This window comes from Protomyctophum bolini (assembly GCF_963924005.1).
Source record: "Protomyctophum bolini genome assembly, chromosome: 23".
NCBI lineage: Eukaryota > Metazoa > Chordata > Actinopteri > Myctophiformes > Myctophidae > Protomyctophum > Protomyctophum bolini.
The window spans coordinates 24639574-24654479 of NC_137884.1; the positions used below are offsets into that span (position 1 = coordinate 24639574).

Genomic DNA, 14906 nt, shown 5'->3' on the forward strand with positions numbered 1-14906 from the left:
ACACACACACACACACACACACACACACACACACACACACACACACACACACACACACACACACACACACACACACACACACACACACACACACACACACACACACACACACACACACACACAACTGTTGTTTTAGTCATAGTCTTTTGAATAGTTTTCATTTAGTTTTAGTCACATTTTAGTCACCTGGAATGGTTTAGTTTTAGTCTACTAAATATCATAAGATTTTGGTCGACTAAATTGATTTAGTCGACTAAAATGTATTTTGGCGGGCCTTGATGCCGTCGCAATGGCAGATTTTACACTTGTTGAAAACGGTCGATCTACAAGCTCCAAACGTGTCGCAGCGCGATGCGCTGTGAGTTTGTAGATCTGCTATTTTCAGCATGCAACCAAGTGTAATATGACTGACTCATACTGGATCTCTTGTCCACTAGTCCTTTCCTAACATTTTAGTCTAGTTTTTTCTACCTGGGCTTTGTGCAGTAGTCTCTCTCTCTCTCTCTCTCTCTCTCTCTCACTCTCTCACCTGGGCCTTGTGCAGTAGTCTCTCTCTCTCTCTCTCTCTCTCTCTCACCTGGGCCTTGTGCAGTCTCTTGAGCTGTTCCTGTCGGGCCTGCGTGCGCGCCGCTCTCTGAACCCGCCGTGTGATCCTGGCGTCCAGCTCCTCCTCCTCGGCGACCTGGCGGTGGTCCTGGTGGAACAGGGTCTCGGTGACGGTGATGTCCGACGGCTCCGTGGCGCGCAGGGCCACGCTCAACACCGACCCCACCGACCCCCCCGGGGGAGGGGTGTTCTCCTTCACCGACCGCCTCTGTGAGGACGGAGCACCAGGATGTGTTTTATTTAACCCATTCTGACCCGAGATCAGATTCTAAAAAAATTCTTCTATATACATCCTTGACAGTTTTCTGAAAAAGCTATATGTTTCTATGTCGGTGGTTCTTCGATTTTTCAAAAATGGCAGACCTACAAGCTCGTAGCGCGCCACTCGGTGGCGCGCTACGAGCTTGTAGATCTGCTATTTTTCAATAGCTAAAGCATAACACGATGCTAACACCAAAAGGGGTTACCGTACAGAATGGGTTAACCCATTTAGACCCGAGGACCTACAAAAATTATTAGTTTTATCCTATAGTTTTATTAGAGTTTTATCCTATAGTTTTATCCTATAGTTCTATTAGAGTTTTATTAGAGTTTCTATGTCAGTGGTTCTCAAGGTTTTTCATGTCACGCACCCCAAAAATTATGTGAATTTGGCCGCCGACCCCCATCTGAAAATATATTGTTCCAGGGAGCCCCCCCCCCTTCCAGAAGCAAAGATATGAGTTAAACATGTTCGCTCTGAAAGAATATATATATATACCTTAATGGCGTACGCTCGCTTAAAAGCCAGCGCATGAGCAACGTACGGAGGCTTGGAAAAACAAAGAACAAGGATTAGTCAACTCCGTAGAGGGGGGGGGGGGGTTTAAATTAACTGAATACTGTAGTGTCACTACAGTCACTACAGAGTTCACTATTACACCTCCATTACCTCCCGTTTCTCTACCTCTACAGTCACTACAGAGTTCACTATTACACCTCCATTACCTCCCGTTTCTCTACCTCCTTCTCATCCTCCTTTATTACAACTCTCTGAATGCCAGACGCCAGGTCAAACAACTCCAAACGCAGCTTTGGAAACAAATCAAGTGTAATGGTTAACTATTGATTTACAAAATGTCTCTGAGTTAATAATTCTAGTGTCCGCAGTAGCCAGATGATTAGATAGATATCTAATGTCTAGGCAGTCTTACATTGGTTCTAGGGTGTTATCGTAGTGATGGTCTGGGGACAGTACTTACATTGGTTCTAGGGTGTTATCGTAGTGAATAGTGCTGGTCTGGGGACAGTACTTACATTGGTTCTAGGGTGTTATCGTAGTGAATAGTGCTGGTCTGGGGACAGTACTTACATTGGTTCTAGGGTGTTATCGTAGTGAATAGCGATGGTCTGGGGACAGTACTTACATTGGTTCTAGGGTGTTATCGTAGTGAATAGTGCTGGTCTGGGGACAGTACTTACATTGGTTCTAGGGTGTTATCGTAGTGAATAGCGATGGTCTGGGGACAGTACTTACATTGGTTCTAGGGTGTTATCGTAGTGAATAGTGCTGGTCTAGGCAGTCTTACATTGGTTCTAGAGTGTTATCGTAGTGAATAGTGCTGGTCTGGGGACAGTACTTACATTGGTTCTAGGGTGTTATCGTAGTGAATAGCGATGGTCTGGGGACAGTACTTACATTGGTTTTAGGGTGTTATCGTAGTGAATAGTGCTGGTCTGGGGACAGTACTTACATTGGTTCTAGGGTGTTATCGTAGTGAATAGTGCTGGTCTGGGGACAGTACTTACATTGGTTCTAGGGTGTTATCGTAGTGAATAGTGCTGGTCTGGGGACAGTACTTACATTGGTTCTAGGGTGTTATCGTAGTGCTGGTCTGGGGACAGTACTTACATTGGTTCTAGGGTGTTATTGTAGTGAATAGTGCTGGTCTGGGGACAGTACTTACATTGGTTCTAGGGTGTTATCGTAGTGAATAGTGATGGTCTGGGGACAGTACTTACATTGGTTCTAGGGTGTTATTGTAGTGCTGGTCTGGGGACAGTACTTACATTGGTTCTAGGGTTCAATGAGCATCTCTGCACGACGGTAGAACAAGCCAGCTCCGACTCATCTGTGCAACTCGGACTCCCCCTTAACGCGGAAACTGGAGAGAAAGAGAGGACACTGTAAGTATAGACATATTTCACTACAAGTGTGTTTTGTTTGTGTGTGTGTTTTGTCAAAGAGTGTTAAAGAGGGAGTGCCGTGATTCTTGTATTTTTTTGTGTTTATGAGGTGACAGTACTTCATTAGAGCCCTTGGTGTGGTTGTTATGTTGTGCGTGCGTGCGTGAGTGTATGTGTGTGTGTGTGTGTGTGCATGCGTGCGTGCGTGCGTGTGTGCGTGCGTGAGTGCGTGGTGCATGAGTGATACCTGTAGCTCTTTTCGGTTTCCTCTCCCTCCCAGTGGACACAGTGTCCGCCGCCTTGCCTGGTGGGGAAGAAGTCGCACCTTTCTTCGTCCGGTCTTTCTTGTTCCCTCCTGAGAAGACGGACTTCCAGAGGGCCCTGGCTCCTACCTCGCCCGTTCCTCCTCGCACCCCGGCCTCGCCCTGGCCGAGGTGCCGAGGGTCTTTCGGACCACCCTTCAGCTGGCGGAAGAGGGAGCCCCCCTGTAGCGGGCCCAGGAGCCCGACATCTTCCCAGGCGTCCCCCAACGCAGCCCTACCCACCTCCTTCCTCCTCTCCACCTCCAGCATCCTCCCCATCTCTCTCTCGGCGCTGGCGCTTCTCTCCTGAAGCAGCGCCGCATGCGACGGAGCAGGGCTGAAGTCCTCAGAGGTCTCCAGGGTGGACGGAGCAGGGCTGAAGTCCTCAGAGGTCTCCCTTGCGTCGTCATCATGGTCACGTAGAGTCTCACTGAAGGATCCCCTGCCCGGTCCTTCGCATCCCGGCTGCAGCACCGCGCCTGGCACCGTGGATACAGGCGTGGGGCCAGGTGGGCAGCCCTCATGCCGAGTCACGGCTTGGAGGGTCAAACTGCCATCTGCACTCCTCCTGCCTGCCTGGAGCTGTCCGGACAGAGGCACACCAGGAGGGGAGTCGGAGGTGGTCGAACTGCTATTCAGTCCGACCCCAGAGCTGCTGCTGGCCTCGCACTGCTCCGCGAGGCCTCGCTCTTTCGCTTTCTCAGCTCCATGACCCATCCTCTGAAACCTCCACCCCATGTCCAGCGACCCGTCCTCCCTCTCGCCTGCCCCCTCCTCTGGGCCCGGGGAGCAGCCTGAGGTGCTGGAGGAGGAGTTAGGGGAAGTGTCGCCGCCAGGCCGGGGCAGAGTGGGAGCGACGCTCCGCGGCCAACGTGTGGAAAAGGCGATGTCGGGGACGGCGTCGTCTCGGCCGTGTGCGTCCACAGAGTCCTGTAGGTGGGGGTCCGGGGTGGTGGAGTCGGGTTCCTGTGGTTCCTCAGGCGTTTGTGAACTGGTGAGGGAGGAGGAGGAGGGTGGGGGGGGGTCACCCCTCCTGGCCGACCAGCCTCTCTCGGTACAGAGAGGATGTTGAGACAAATCCTCTTCTGAGGGACAGAGGAGAGAATAGTTTAGTGGGGACCTCATGTTTTGTTTGTTTTTTTTGTACTGTCTTGGTGTTATGTGCTCTGTGTTGTTTTTGATGTGGGTGTTGAACTGTTGAACAGATTGTGAAGACAAATATCCTTCGGGACAATAAAGATTATTATTATTAGTTGGGAGATAGTGGAAAGGAGGAAACAGTTTAGTAGGGGAAGGAAAGAAAGAAAGAAAGAAAGAAAGAAAGAAAATTTGAAAATGGTTAAGACGAGGGAAGAGAAGCATGGTAAGATAAAACACTAAACATCAACTGGGTCAAATTAGTCAACTTGGATTGTTGAGACAAACATAAATAAATGTTAAAACTTCTTAAATCACTATGAATCAAAACAGAATAATGTCTCTGCACTACCTGTCTCCTCCTCTAGGAGGAGCCACAGGCCTGAACGTCGCTCCATGTCCCGGGGACAATAATCCCCTTCTAGAGAGAGAGACACAGACACAGACACAGACAGACAGACAGACAGACAGACAGACAGACAGACAGACAGACCAACACATGTTTACGCGACACAGAGAATCACAGAAAGGAAGGAAAGAGAAAGACACGGTATAGGATCCAAAACAACAGGAAACGTTTTAACACTATGGCTCACCGTCGCTAGACAAGTCATTCCCTTCCTCCTCGTCCTCTTCATCGACCTCTCCCTCCTCCTCCTCCTCTTCCTCCTCCTCGTCATCATCCTCGCCGTCCTCTTCTCCTTCCTCTCTCCGTCGCAGGGCGTGGCGCTCCACCGCCCGCCTCCACGTGGCCTTGGCCTCCTCTGTGACGGCGGCCCGCCGCTGGCCCTCTTGCTCCGCCTCCTCCTCCTCGTCCATCTCTGACTCGGAGCTGTTGGGGAAACAGAGGGATTCACTGTTACAGACATGATGGACGGACCTACAGGCAGATGGAGCTACAGACAGATGGAGCTACAGACAGAGGGAGCTACAGACAGAGGGAGCTACAGACAGATGGAGCTACAGACAGAGGGAGCTACAGACAGAGGGAGCTACAGACAGAGGGAGCTACAGACAGAGGGAGCTACAGACAGATGGAGCTACAGACAGAGGGAGCTACAGACAGATGGAGCTACAGACAGAGGGAGCTACAGACAGATGGAGCTACAGACAGAGGGAGCTACAGACAGAGGGAGCTACAGACAGATGGAGCTACAGACAGAGGGAGCTACAGACAGATGGAGCTACAGACAGAGGGAGCTACAGACAGAGGGAGCTACAGACAGAGGGAGCTACAGGCAGATGGAGCTACAGACAGAGGGAGCTACAGACAGATGGAGCTACAGACAGAGGGAGCTACAGACAGATGGAGCTACAGACAGAGGGAGCTACAGACAGATGGAGCTACAGACAGAGGGAGCTACAGACAGATGGTGCTACAGACAGAGCGAGCGTTAACACAGAGAGAAAGTGAGAGAGCAAGAAGTGGGGTAAAGAGAAGAGCCAGAGGAACAAAGCATAGCCTAACAGGAGATCGCCCAAATCTGGTTCCCAAACAATGTGCTGGGGGTCAAAGTGCTTGTGTTTGTTTTGATTGAACTCAAATCTTTGCTTCTGGAGGGATCCCTCGAACTACATGTTCTCAGATGGGGCCAAATACAGATAACTCCTGGGGTCCTTGACATGAAAAAACAGCACTGACATGCATATAGAAACATAAGGTTTTTCAGATAACTGACTTTTTTTTTTAGAATCTGATCTCAGTCCTAAATGGGTTAAGTTTCCTTCATTTCCACCACTGGTGCAAAGTGTCAAAGAAGTCCAACCTGGATCCCTGAGAGCATCTCTTCTTCTTCTCCTCCTCCAGCAGACTGAGGTTGTAGTTGGCCAGCACCTCCTCAGTGACCTCTAGTGGTGTGGTGCCGACGTCCCCCGCGCTGTCCTCCAGCCCGATGCGCTCCGAGGGGGGCCCAGAGGAGGGGTCCCTGGGCCCAGAGGAGGGGTCCCTGGGCCCAGAGGAGGGGTCCGCGGGCCCAGAGGAGGGGTCCCTGGCCCAGGCAGGAGCGATGAGGACGCCCCCACCGCTGTTCTCCAGGCCGATGCGCTCCGGCGTGGCCCCCCGCCACATCCTCTTGGCCGGCCCGGACCCCCTGCTGGGCTCCATCAGTGACGCCACTGGGAAAACATGTATACACTCAGCAGGCGCACACACACACTGAAGACCATATCAATAAATACGTGTGTGTGTGTGTGTGTGTGTGTGTGTGTGTGTGTGTGTGTGTGTAAGAAGGGTCTCACCTGAGGTTTTGCGGCCCACAGTGCTGTCGGGGGTCATGGTTCCTGTGGACGAGGCAGTGGGCACTGAGCTCAGGAGGGAGGTCTATAAACAGTCACACACCATGCAGGATTATAGATATAATAAAGTATATACAGTATCTATGAAATAAATACATGAGTGGTTCTCAATGTGGGGGCCCAGTGGTCCTTCTTGGGGGTTCCAGGGGGTCCCCAGCTAAATGTGTTAACTCATTCATTGCCAGCGCCATCTAGCGATAGCTCAGCATATAGGCCATCATAGAGTCCTATTCTATTACGTCATATAGAAGACGCCTGCCCCTCGGACAGACGAAAACAGCAATGGCGGAGGTGGTCGCGCGGCTCAGACTATCAACTACATAAGAGTCTTAATTAGAAGCATTCATATTTTAGACGCGCGGTCACGGGGAGTTGCTATTCAGCCATTAAACACAGTCGCTTTATTCATTCATTTATAGCATCGAAATCACTTAACCAGTTTAACTCCATTCTAAACTAAACTTGGCTATTTGAAAATAATCTACAATCTACAAGCCGTACAACGTGTGGCGTTGTTGTGAGGTTGCAGGTGTTTCTAAAAATCCCGAAACATCGACAAATTCTGGAGTTGTTCTGAACACAAATTAATGTTCTCAAATCGACATGAAAATGTTTGAGGACGACTGAAGTCTGGTTATACTGAATTTATTAACTGGATTTATGAAACCACAACAAAAAACAAAGCACTCAAAACTGGGAAAAAAAAAAAAAAAAGTTCTTACCCCTGAGGAGCGATGAGAGGTGGACGGGTCAGAAGAGATGCTGGTGGCGGGTCTCTTCCTCTGGGTCGGACCGCTCAGCCTCAGATCGTAGTGCTGCAGACAGTAGAACCTCCCTGCAGACAACATGGAGCAGTTATGGAAGCAGAACCACAACGTAACAAACAGTAGAACCTCCCTGGAGACAACATGGAGCAGTTATGGAAGCAGAACCACACCGTAACAAACAGTAGAACCTCCCTGGAACCAGAACAACACCGTAACAATCAGTAGAACCTATCCCTGCATACAACATTAACCCATTTTGGACTGAGGTCGATAAAAAAAAAAGGCTTCTAAATCCTAAAGAAAATCTGAAAAAACATGTTTCTATGTCAGTGGTGCTCAACCTTTTTCATGTCAAGGACCCCAAGAATTATCTCTATTGGACCACGGACCCCCATCTCAAGATATGTAGTTCCAGGGACCCCCCAGAAGCAAATATTTTTGTTAAAAACGTTCGCTCTGAAATATACATTCAAAAATGTGCGCCACAACATTAATCAGTTATGGTACCACACCGTAACAAACAACACACACACGTTTTAGCAGTAAAGTCAGTATCAAGAGAGCACAAAATAAAAACACCACACTTGCCATTTCGCCGAACCTAAAATAAAACATGATATCACGCAGAACCAAATATAGCCCAGGTCATGAATTCCCACGGCAACAAAGACAACTATTGTCTCACGGAGAATAAATGAATCATTGTGTTCAGATGACGGGACACAACTATAAATATATATCTTACGGTTTGAAGCCTCCATGGGGAGTAGTAGAACAGGTCGACAGCAGCACAGGTGACGTGACATCGCTCGTACAGAACTAGCGCAAGAGTCATTGGAAAGCGCTGGTAAACACGTATTATGTACCACTACTACTACCAACGTTGACGCGCAGCCTCATGTTTAAACGCAGCCTCATCATTTGACAGCGGCACTTCTGATTGGCTTCCACGTTTGAATCAAAGACAAGACCTCACTTTTGTCTCGGTGGTACCTCCCCTCGAACCCTGAGCTATACACACACACACACACACACAACAAAACGATCCTTGTGGTGCGCACGCACGCACGCACACGCACACACACACACACACACACACACACACACACAACCACAAAAAAGCCTGAATCCTATAGCGAGGCCCAGAGGGCACCAACGGTGAAGAGACAAAGTGATTTAATGCACACATACATGCATACAGTAAGCATACAGTATGCATACAGTATGCTTACTGTACGCTTTGTGTGTGTGTGTGTGTGTGTGTGTGTGTGTGTGTGTGTGTGTGTGTGTGTGACACGCACACACACACGCACACACACACACACAAGTCAGATGACAACATGTAGAAATGGGAATGATCCCGTGGTGGCAGGCAGTGTGAAATCACACTGACAGGCAGCATTATTGACCAAGCTGTGGTTTTCTTCAATCCTATAAGCTATATGACGACTAAAACTATAAGGTCACATTCATACCAGAGAGCTTTGCCGCGATTAAAACGAATCCTGCTGCGCATTTTCAGAAAGTGCACTTCGTTTGGCAGGTGTGAAGGCTCATTCGAACCGTAATGCGTATCAAAGAACCGCATTATAAAACGAGGAAAAACGGGGGTTTCGCTTCGCTTCCAATCGCACTTGACTACAATTCGGTGCAGGTGTGAATGCAATCCGCAGTAAATAAAGGAAATGAAGCAAACAATGTGGCGGGTGAGGAGCTGAACACAGTTGGAGACGGAGATGGCATATTTTACGCAGCGCAAAGATGTCCCGTTACCGTGGATAGACGTGGTCGAATGAGGAGACTGAAGCCCTGATCGAAATGAGGACGAGTACATTAATCAATTGCTTAAGAAAACACATAAACACTGCAGTGTAATAGTATTATAGCCTACAGAATATTCTGTCTGTCTGTGCGTGCCGTAAACATGGAGTGCTGTCACTGTGTGGGGACTAGTGGGGAGTAGGAACTTTCATCTCAATAAACGTGTAAACATTTTGCGCTGCTGTCTGTTATATCAGTGCGCTCAGCGCTGTGCCTCCATGCCCAAAAGAACAGTGTGTGTCTGCGTGCGTATAGTGAGAGAGCGAGAGAGAGAGGGGGGGGTCCAGTCCCAGACGGCACGACACATGCACGTTATGAGTATAAATTTATCACCATAGATTTCACTGTGTAGGCTAGTTTATGAATGGAACACATTGATAAAGGTCCCCCCTGCTGCGTTTCCAATTGCTGCGGATGACAGTGTGAAGGCAAACTGCAGCAAATTAAATATGCATTGAGTCTACCGAAGTATTAGGTGAGAATGTGACCTAAGACTAAATATACTGACAATGTTGTCAACAAATAAAAACTAGACTAAAATATTAGGAGATCCCGTATAAGTCACGTTACACTCGTTTGCATGCTGAAAATAGCAGATCTACACGCTCACAATGTGTCGCAGCGCTATACGCGTTGTGAGCTTGTAGATCGGCTATTTTCAGCAAGTGTAAAATCAGTCATTTCGACGGCATCAAGGCCCGCCAAAATATATTTTGATGGACGTCTGGGTGCTCACCGTGGCGCCCGTCGTAGGCGTAGGCGGCCGGGCGCAGCGTGCTGCCACAGTGGTCGCACAGGAAGCACGCCCGGTGGAAGAACAGGCCCTCGGCGCTCAGCCGCTCCATCACGTACACGCGCTTCCTGCAGAAGAAACACACGTCGCTGGCGCCCACCGAGCCCGCCAGCATCGACCGAATGGCCTGGAAGAAAGGTGGAAAAACTGAGCAATGTAAAGGAGGTGACATTTTGACAGACAACACACACTATATGAAGCTTTCACTGGCACAGTTTAGTTTCCTACACAGTCCTGTTCATGGCTCGCGAATCGTGACTATCTTAGACATTTTATTCTGTTCATACGAATATTTGGAAAACACTAAAAAAAGACACTGGGAAGAAGACAAAGACAGACAGACAGACAGACAGACAGACAGACAGACAGACAGACAGACAGACAGACAGACAGACAGACAGACAGGTCTAATACTCTCTGGGTGGGGTCATCACTCATGCAACACCGCTGAAGTGCCCTTGAGCAAGGCACTGAACCCCCAACTGCTTAGTGGCCGACAGTATCAGACTGTGGTTGTACCGGTCAGAACAGTATCAGACTGTGGTTGTACCGGTCAGTACAACAGTATCAGACTGTGGTTGTACCGGTCAGTACAACAGTATCAGACTGTGGTTGTACCGGTCAGTACAACAGTATCAGACTGTGGTTGTATCGGTCAGTACAACAGTATCAGACTGTGGTTGTACCGGTCAGTACAACAATATCAGACTGTGGTTGTACCGGTCAGTACAACAGTATCAGACTGTGGTTGTACCGGTCAGTACAACAGTATCAGACTGGTCAGCTCCCAGGTTTTAGTGTGTGTGTGTGTGTGTGTGTGTGTGTGTGTGTGTGTGTGTGTGTGAGATTTTCACAATGCATGTACATCTGTGTGACAATAAACACCTTGAACCTTGAACCTTGTGAGTCTGTCTGTCTGCCTGCCTGTCTGTCTGTCTGTCTGTGTGTGTTTCTATGTACAGGGCGTTGCTGAAAATGAGAAATTGTGCTCAGTTACTACCCTGGGTAAATAATGGATAAAGAAAGAAAATCACACCTGTGTGAACCAAGTGGCGCAACTCCCCTCTCTAAAAGCTGAATAACTCCTAATCTACGGAGCTCTCCATGGTTTGGTCCATTAGCGCGATTTTCGGAGGTCTTCGCTGATAATCCGGTGGTCTAGATGGAAACATTGGTGCTTTCTAGAGCAAGGATGGCTATATTTTAGCTCGCTAGCGTTGACGCTATTTATCTAGCAACAACATCCACACACGGGTGCGGGTGCGTGCGCACATGCACGGCACTACACACACGCACGCGGGTGCGTGCGCACATACTTCTGTCGTTCCAATTTCACGCATGCGCACACCACTCGTGCTCATTTGACGTACGTACCAAGGTACACGGACAAAGCTGGATGTAGAAGTGGTTGCACCACTTAAAAAAAAACTAGAGGAATAATAGACAAGTAGCATTGATGCAGGGCAAATCCAGTGCATTGATATATTAGACAGTGCTAATGCACACGCAACACATGGTGTCCTAAAACTGATGAAGGCTGGATATAGCCCAAACGTCTTTCTTTCAGTATGATGTAGAAAATAAAAATTCACTCTTGCCACTTTGTGCGACCCGAGTCACCCGACCCAGCACCTTTGTTCTTCGCTGTGTTGAATTGAGTGGATATCACACCACAAGTCATAGCGCGGTGGTTACAAGAAAAGTCATTTATCGAGACCTAAAACTGCAGCACAAACACATTTTTTTAAAAATAACCTCCAGATCCAAATTCTTCAAATACCTCAATTTTATACACTTGGCACTTTCTCATTGTCAACCCCAAAGCAAATGTAGGCTAGTACACACACACACACACACACACACACACACACACAGTACACACGCATGTTTCGAACTTCAATAGAAACTATTCATTGGTTCATTGGAGGGACTTTTTGCTGCATTGTCACATGCCCTGTGCCTGTGGAGTTAAGACACCCCCCTGTATAAAACACATGCCCTGTGGAGTCAAGACGCCCCCCTGTATAAAACACATGCCCTGTGCCTGTGGAGTTAAGACACCCCCCTGTATAAAACACATGCCCTGTGGAGTCAAGACGCCCCCCTGTATAAAACACATGCCCTGTGCCCCGTGGAGTCACCAAAAAAAGCCCCACCGTCACAAATCAAATGCTGTAAACACAGCTTGAAGGCCGTAGGGCAGAACCCGAGTCATCAAGGGTTATATATAAATAGCCATCATCCCTGGCTAAGGGCAATGATAGGTAACTCAAAAAGGTCAAAGTCAAAGTCGTACGATTAGTCACACACGTGACGTTACCGCAGTGAATTTTGTTCTCCGCATTTGACCCATCTGTTGGAGCGGTGAGCCGCAGCCAAGGAGCGGTTGATTTGACCCACAATATCAAAAAAAGTGATGCAATGTCCTTACAATCTAGCAGGATGACATCATCTCTCACCTGTCTGCGCAGCAGGATGACATCATCTCTCACCTGTCTGCGCAGCAGGATGACATCATCTCTCACCTGTCTGCGCAGCAGCGCTGAAGCTGACGAGGGGGAGAGGCTTGGACAGGAGGTGGCGCTCTCGTCTAATTTAGCTTGAAACCGATTGGCCATCAGACGCACGCTGGAGCGGCTGGACACGCCCACTGCATCCTCCTCAGTTGATTGGCTGTCTCGGCTAGAACTGTTAACGTCTGGCTGGAAATTATTTAAATATAAAGTCAGTTTCAGTTGTTAGGACTTTTACAGAAGCACCACTTAACACATTTAGACCTGACGTCGAAATTTAAAAAATGTTTTCTAAATCCTGACAGTTTTCTGAAATACCCATGTTTCTGTATCAATGGCTTCTCAATATATCATGTCAAGGACCCGACAAATGAATTGTATTTGGCCGCCGACCCCCATCTGAAAATATGTTGTTCCAGGGACCCTCCCTAGATAAGCAAAGATTTGAGTTAAAAAGATTTGCACCACATTTTCGTGATTTTTCAAAAATAAGTATAACGTAACGCTTAAAACACCAAAAGCGGTTCCCGCCCTGAATGGGTTTCAAGGTGCGTTCAGACTTGGATGATTAGAGCGGCGCCATTACATACAACGTCAACGCAAAGACGAGACGCGGCGAAAAAGTCGAGGGGCCGACAACGCAAGCGTATTTGCGTGGGCGCGATCCTGTGAAATTGTCGCGTGCGTTGTTGCGCCCCTCTAGAGCAGACATGTCGTTGATCCAGGACCTTTACATCACAACATTTTAAGGACCTTTACATCACAACATTTTAAGGACCTTTAATTACATCACAACATTTTAAGGACCTTTACATCACAACATTTTAAGCAGGTCTCTCTCTCTCACCTCCTGCTCATCTTGGCACAGTTCACTCGTCCTTCTCCTTTTCCCCAAAGCATCTTTCTGTTCCTACAGTTGGGGAATAGTTCAGAGTTAAATGTGACACGCACACACACACACACACACACACACACACACACACACACGCACACGCACCTTGGGATAGCGTTTGTGGCCCAGCCTGCTGAGGAGCGAGGTGGGGGCGATCAGTGTGGCTCTCCGGGCTGCGCTCCGAGCCAGAGACCCTGCAGGGGGAAGGACAAACAGAGGTCAAAAGATCAGAGGTCAAAAGGGGGAAATATAATATTAATCATAAACCGTATTATTGAAATGCTACAGAGCAGTGGTTTTCAACCCTTTGCATGTCAAGGTCCATTATTTATTTATTGGGCAATAAACTCTTGACATTTTTAAGTAATGCAAGATGTTTAACACCAATTTAACTCTGGAAAATGATCCGGGTCCATTTGATTTCATTTTATGCTCGCAAGAGTTAAAGATCTAATAAGTTTACGTTTGGTTAACAACTGGTTAACAACTCTCCATCATTTATCTGCATGGGGACCAGCTGGAACCCCCTCAAGGACCACTGGTGGTCCCCGGACCACCTGGAACCCCCTCAAGGACCACTGGTGGTCCCCGGACCACTGGTTGTAAACCCACTGCTATAGAGAGAATGGATGACCTTTTTCGCAGGGCCTGGGAGTCGATGGTCGCTGAGGGGGCGCTTGTTTTACACGTTAGGGTTAGGTTTAAGCATAGTTTTTGAGTGAGCTTATATAACACCGCCCTACTAGTAGTAGCCGGTGCTGTAAAACAAGCGTCCCATGCATCGACTCCCAGGCTCTGCGTAAAAGGTAGTCCCACAGCATAGAGAGAGAAGGCTGCTCTTCTCCCGGATTCTCCTTGTGTGTGTGTCTTCCTCACCACTAGATGGCGCTGTGTCCTTGAGGAGTTGGTAGAACTGCGTGAGGTACAGCACCATGGAGAGCGAGTCGGGCTCCTCCCCCCCCTGCCCTGGCTCCACCCCCCCGGCAGGCTCCACCCCCAGCATCTCGTCCACTGTCATCACGGGGCAGATCCCAAACGCCTGCTCCGCTAGCTCCACCCCCAGCGTCATGTTCTGCTCCGTGTCAGCCTCGTCCAGCGAGGCCAAGTCACTTTGTTGGAGAGAGAGGCAGGATTACATATAGTTGCGCAACACGCACGCACGCACGCACGCACGCACACACACGCACGCATGCACGCACGGTACGCACACACGCACAGTACGCACGGTACGTACGCACGCACGCCAAAGCACTAATAGTTTGGGATTTTTCATTTTAGTTTAAGTTAATTTTGAATATATTTCTTTCTAATTCATTTAGTTTAAATTCGTTTTTAGAGCGGATTTGCGTGTTTTTATTTTTGAAAATGCTAATAGTTTTAGTGGGTTTTTTTTATATTTTATTATTTATTTGTCAGGTGCAGGATTGAAAAGGTAAGTACTGTGTAATAAAAACTTGACAAATTTAAAACTTCAGCTACAACTGAAGGTCCAACCATCCACAAAGCAAAACTACGGGCATTTTGTCTACAATTTCAGTTCAAATTAGCTAATTTTGTAAACACACAATACAGTTTCAGTTAGTTACAGTTAATTTATCTCTATTGTATTTTTTA

General features: G+C 48.2%; 1 protein-coding gene across 1 annotated transcript in view; it reads right to left on the minus strand.

The window, feature by feature from the left end:
* The window catches only part of mical3b (microtubule associated monooxygenase, calponin and LIM domain containing 3b), a gene marked incomplete at its 5' end in the record, with an annotated part of 31587 nt that overhangs the window by 2995 nt on the left and 13686 nt on the right, over nt 1-14906 (minus strand). Inside the window, 15 exons of the mRNA XM_080757493.1 lie at nt 578-682; nt 1367-1417; nt 1594-1677; nt 2656-2750; nt 3020-3257; nt 3372-4159; nt 4808-5043; nt 5978-6326; nt 6450-6531; nt 7229-7341; nt 9831-10014; nt 12413-12589; nt 13248-13310; nt 13398-13486; nt 14169-14401. Coding sequence (XP_080613619.1) covers nt 578-682; nt 1367-1417; nt 1594-1677; nt 2656-2750; nt 3020-3257; nt 3372-4159; nt 4808-5043; nt 5978-6326; nt 6450-6531; nt 7229-7341; nt 9831-10014; nt 12413-12589; nt 13248-13310; nt 13398-13486; nt 14169-14401 — 2887 coding nt within the window. The remainder of the gene's footprint in view (nt 1-577; nt 683-1366; nt 1418-1593; nt 1678-2655; nt 2751-3019; nt 3258-3371; nt 4160-4807; nt 5044-5977; nt 6327-6449; nt 6532-7228; nt 7342-9830; nt 10015-12412; nt 12590-13247; nt 13311-13397; nt 13487-14168; nt 14402-14906) is intronic.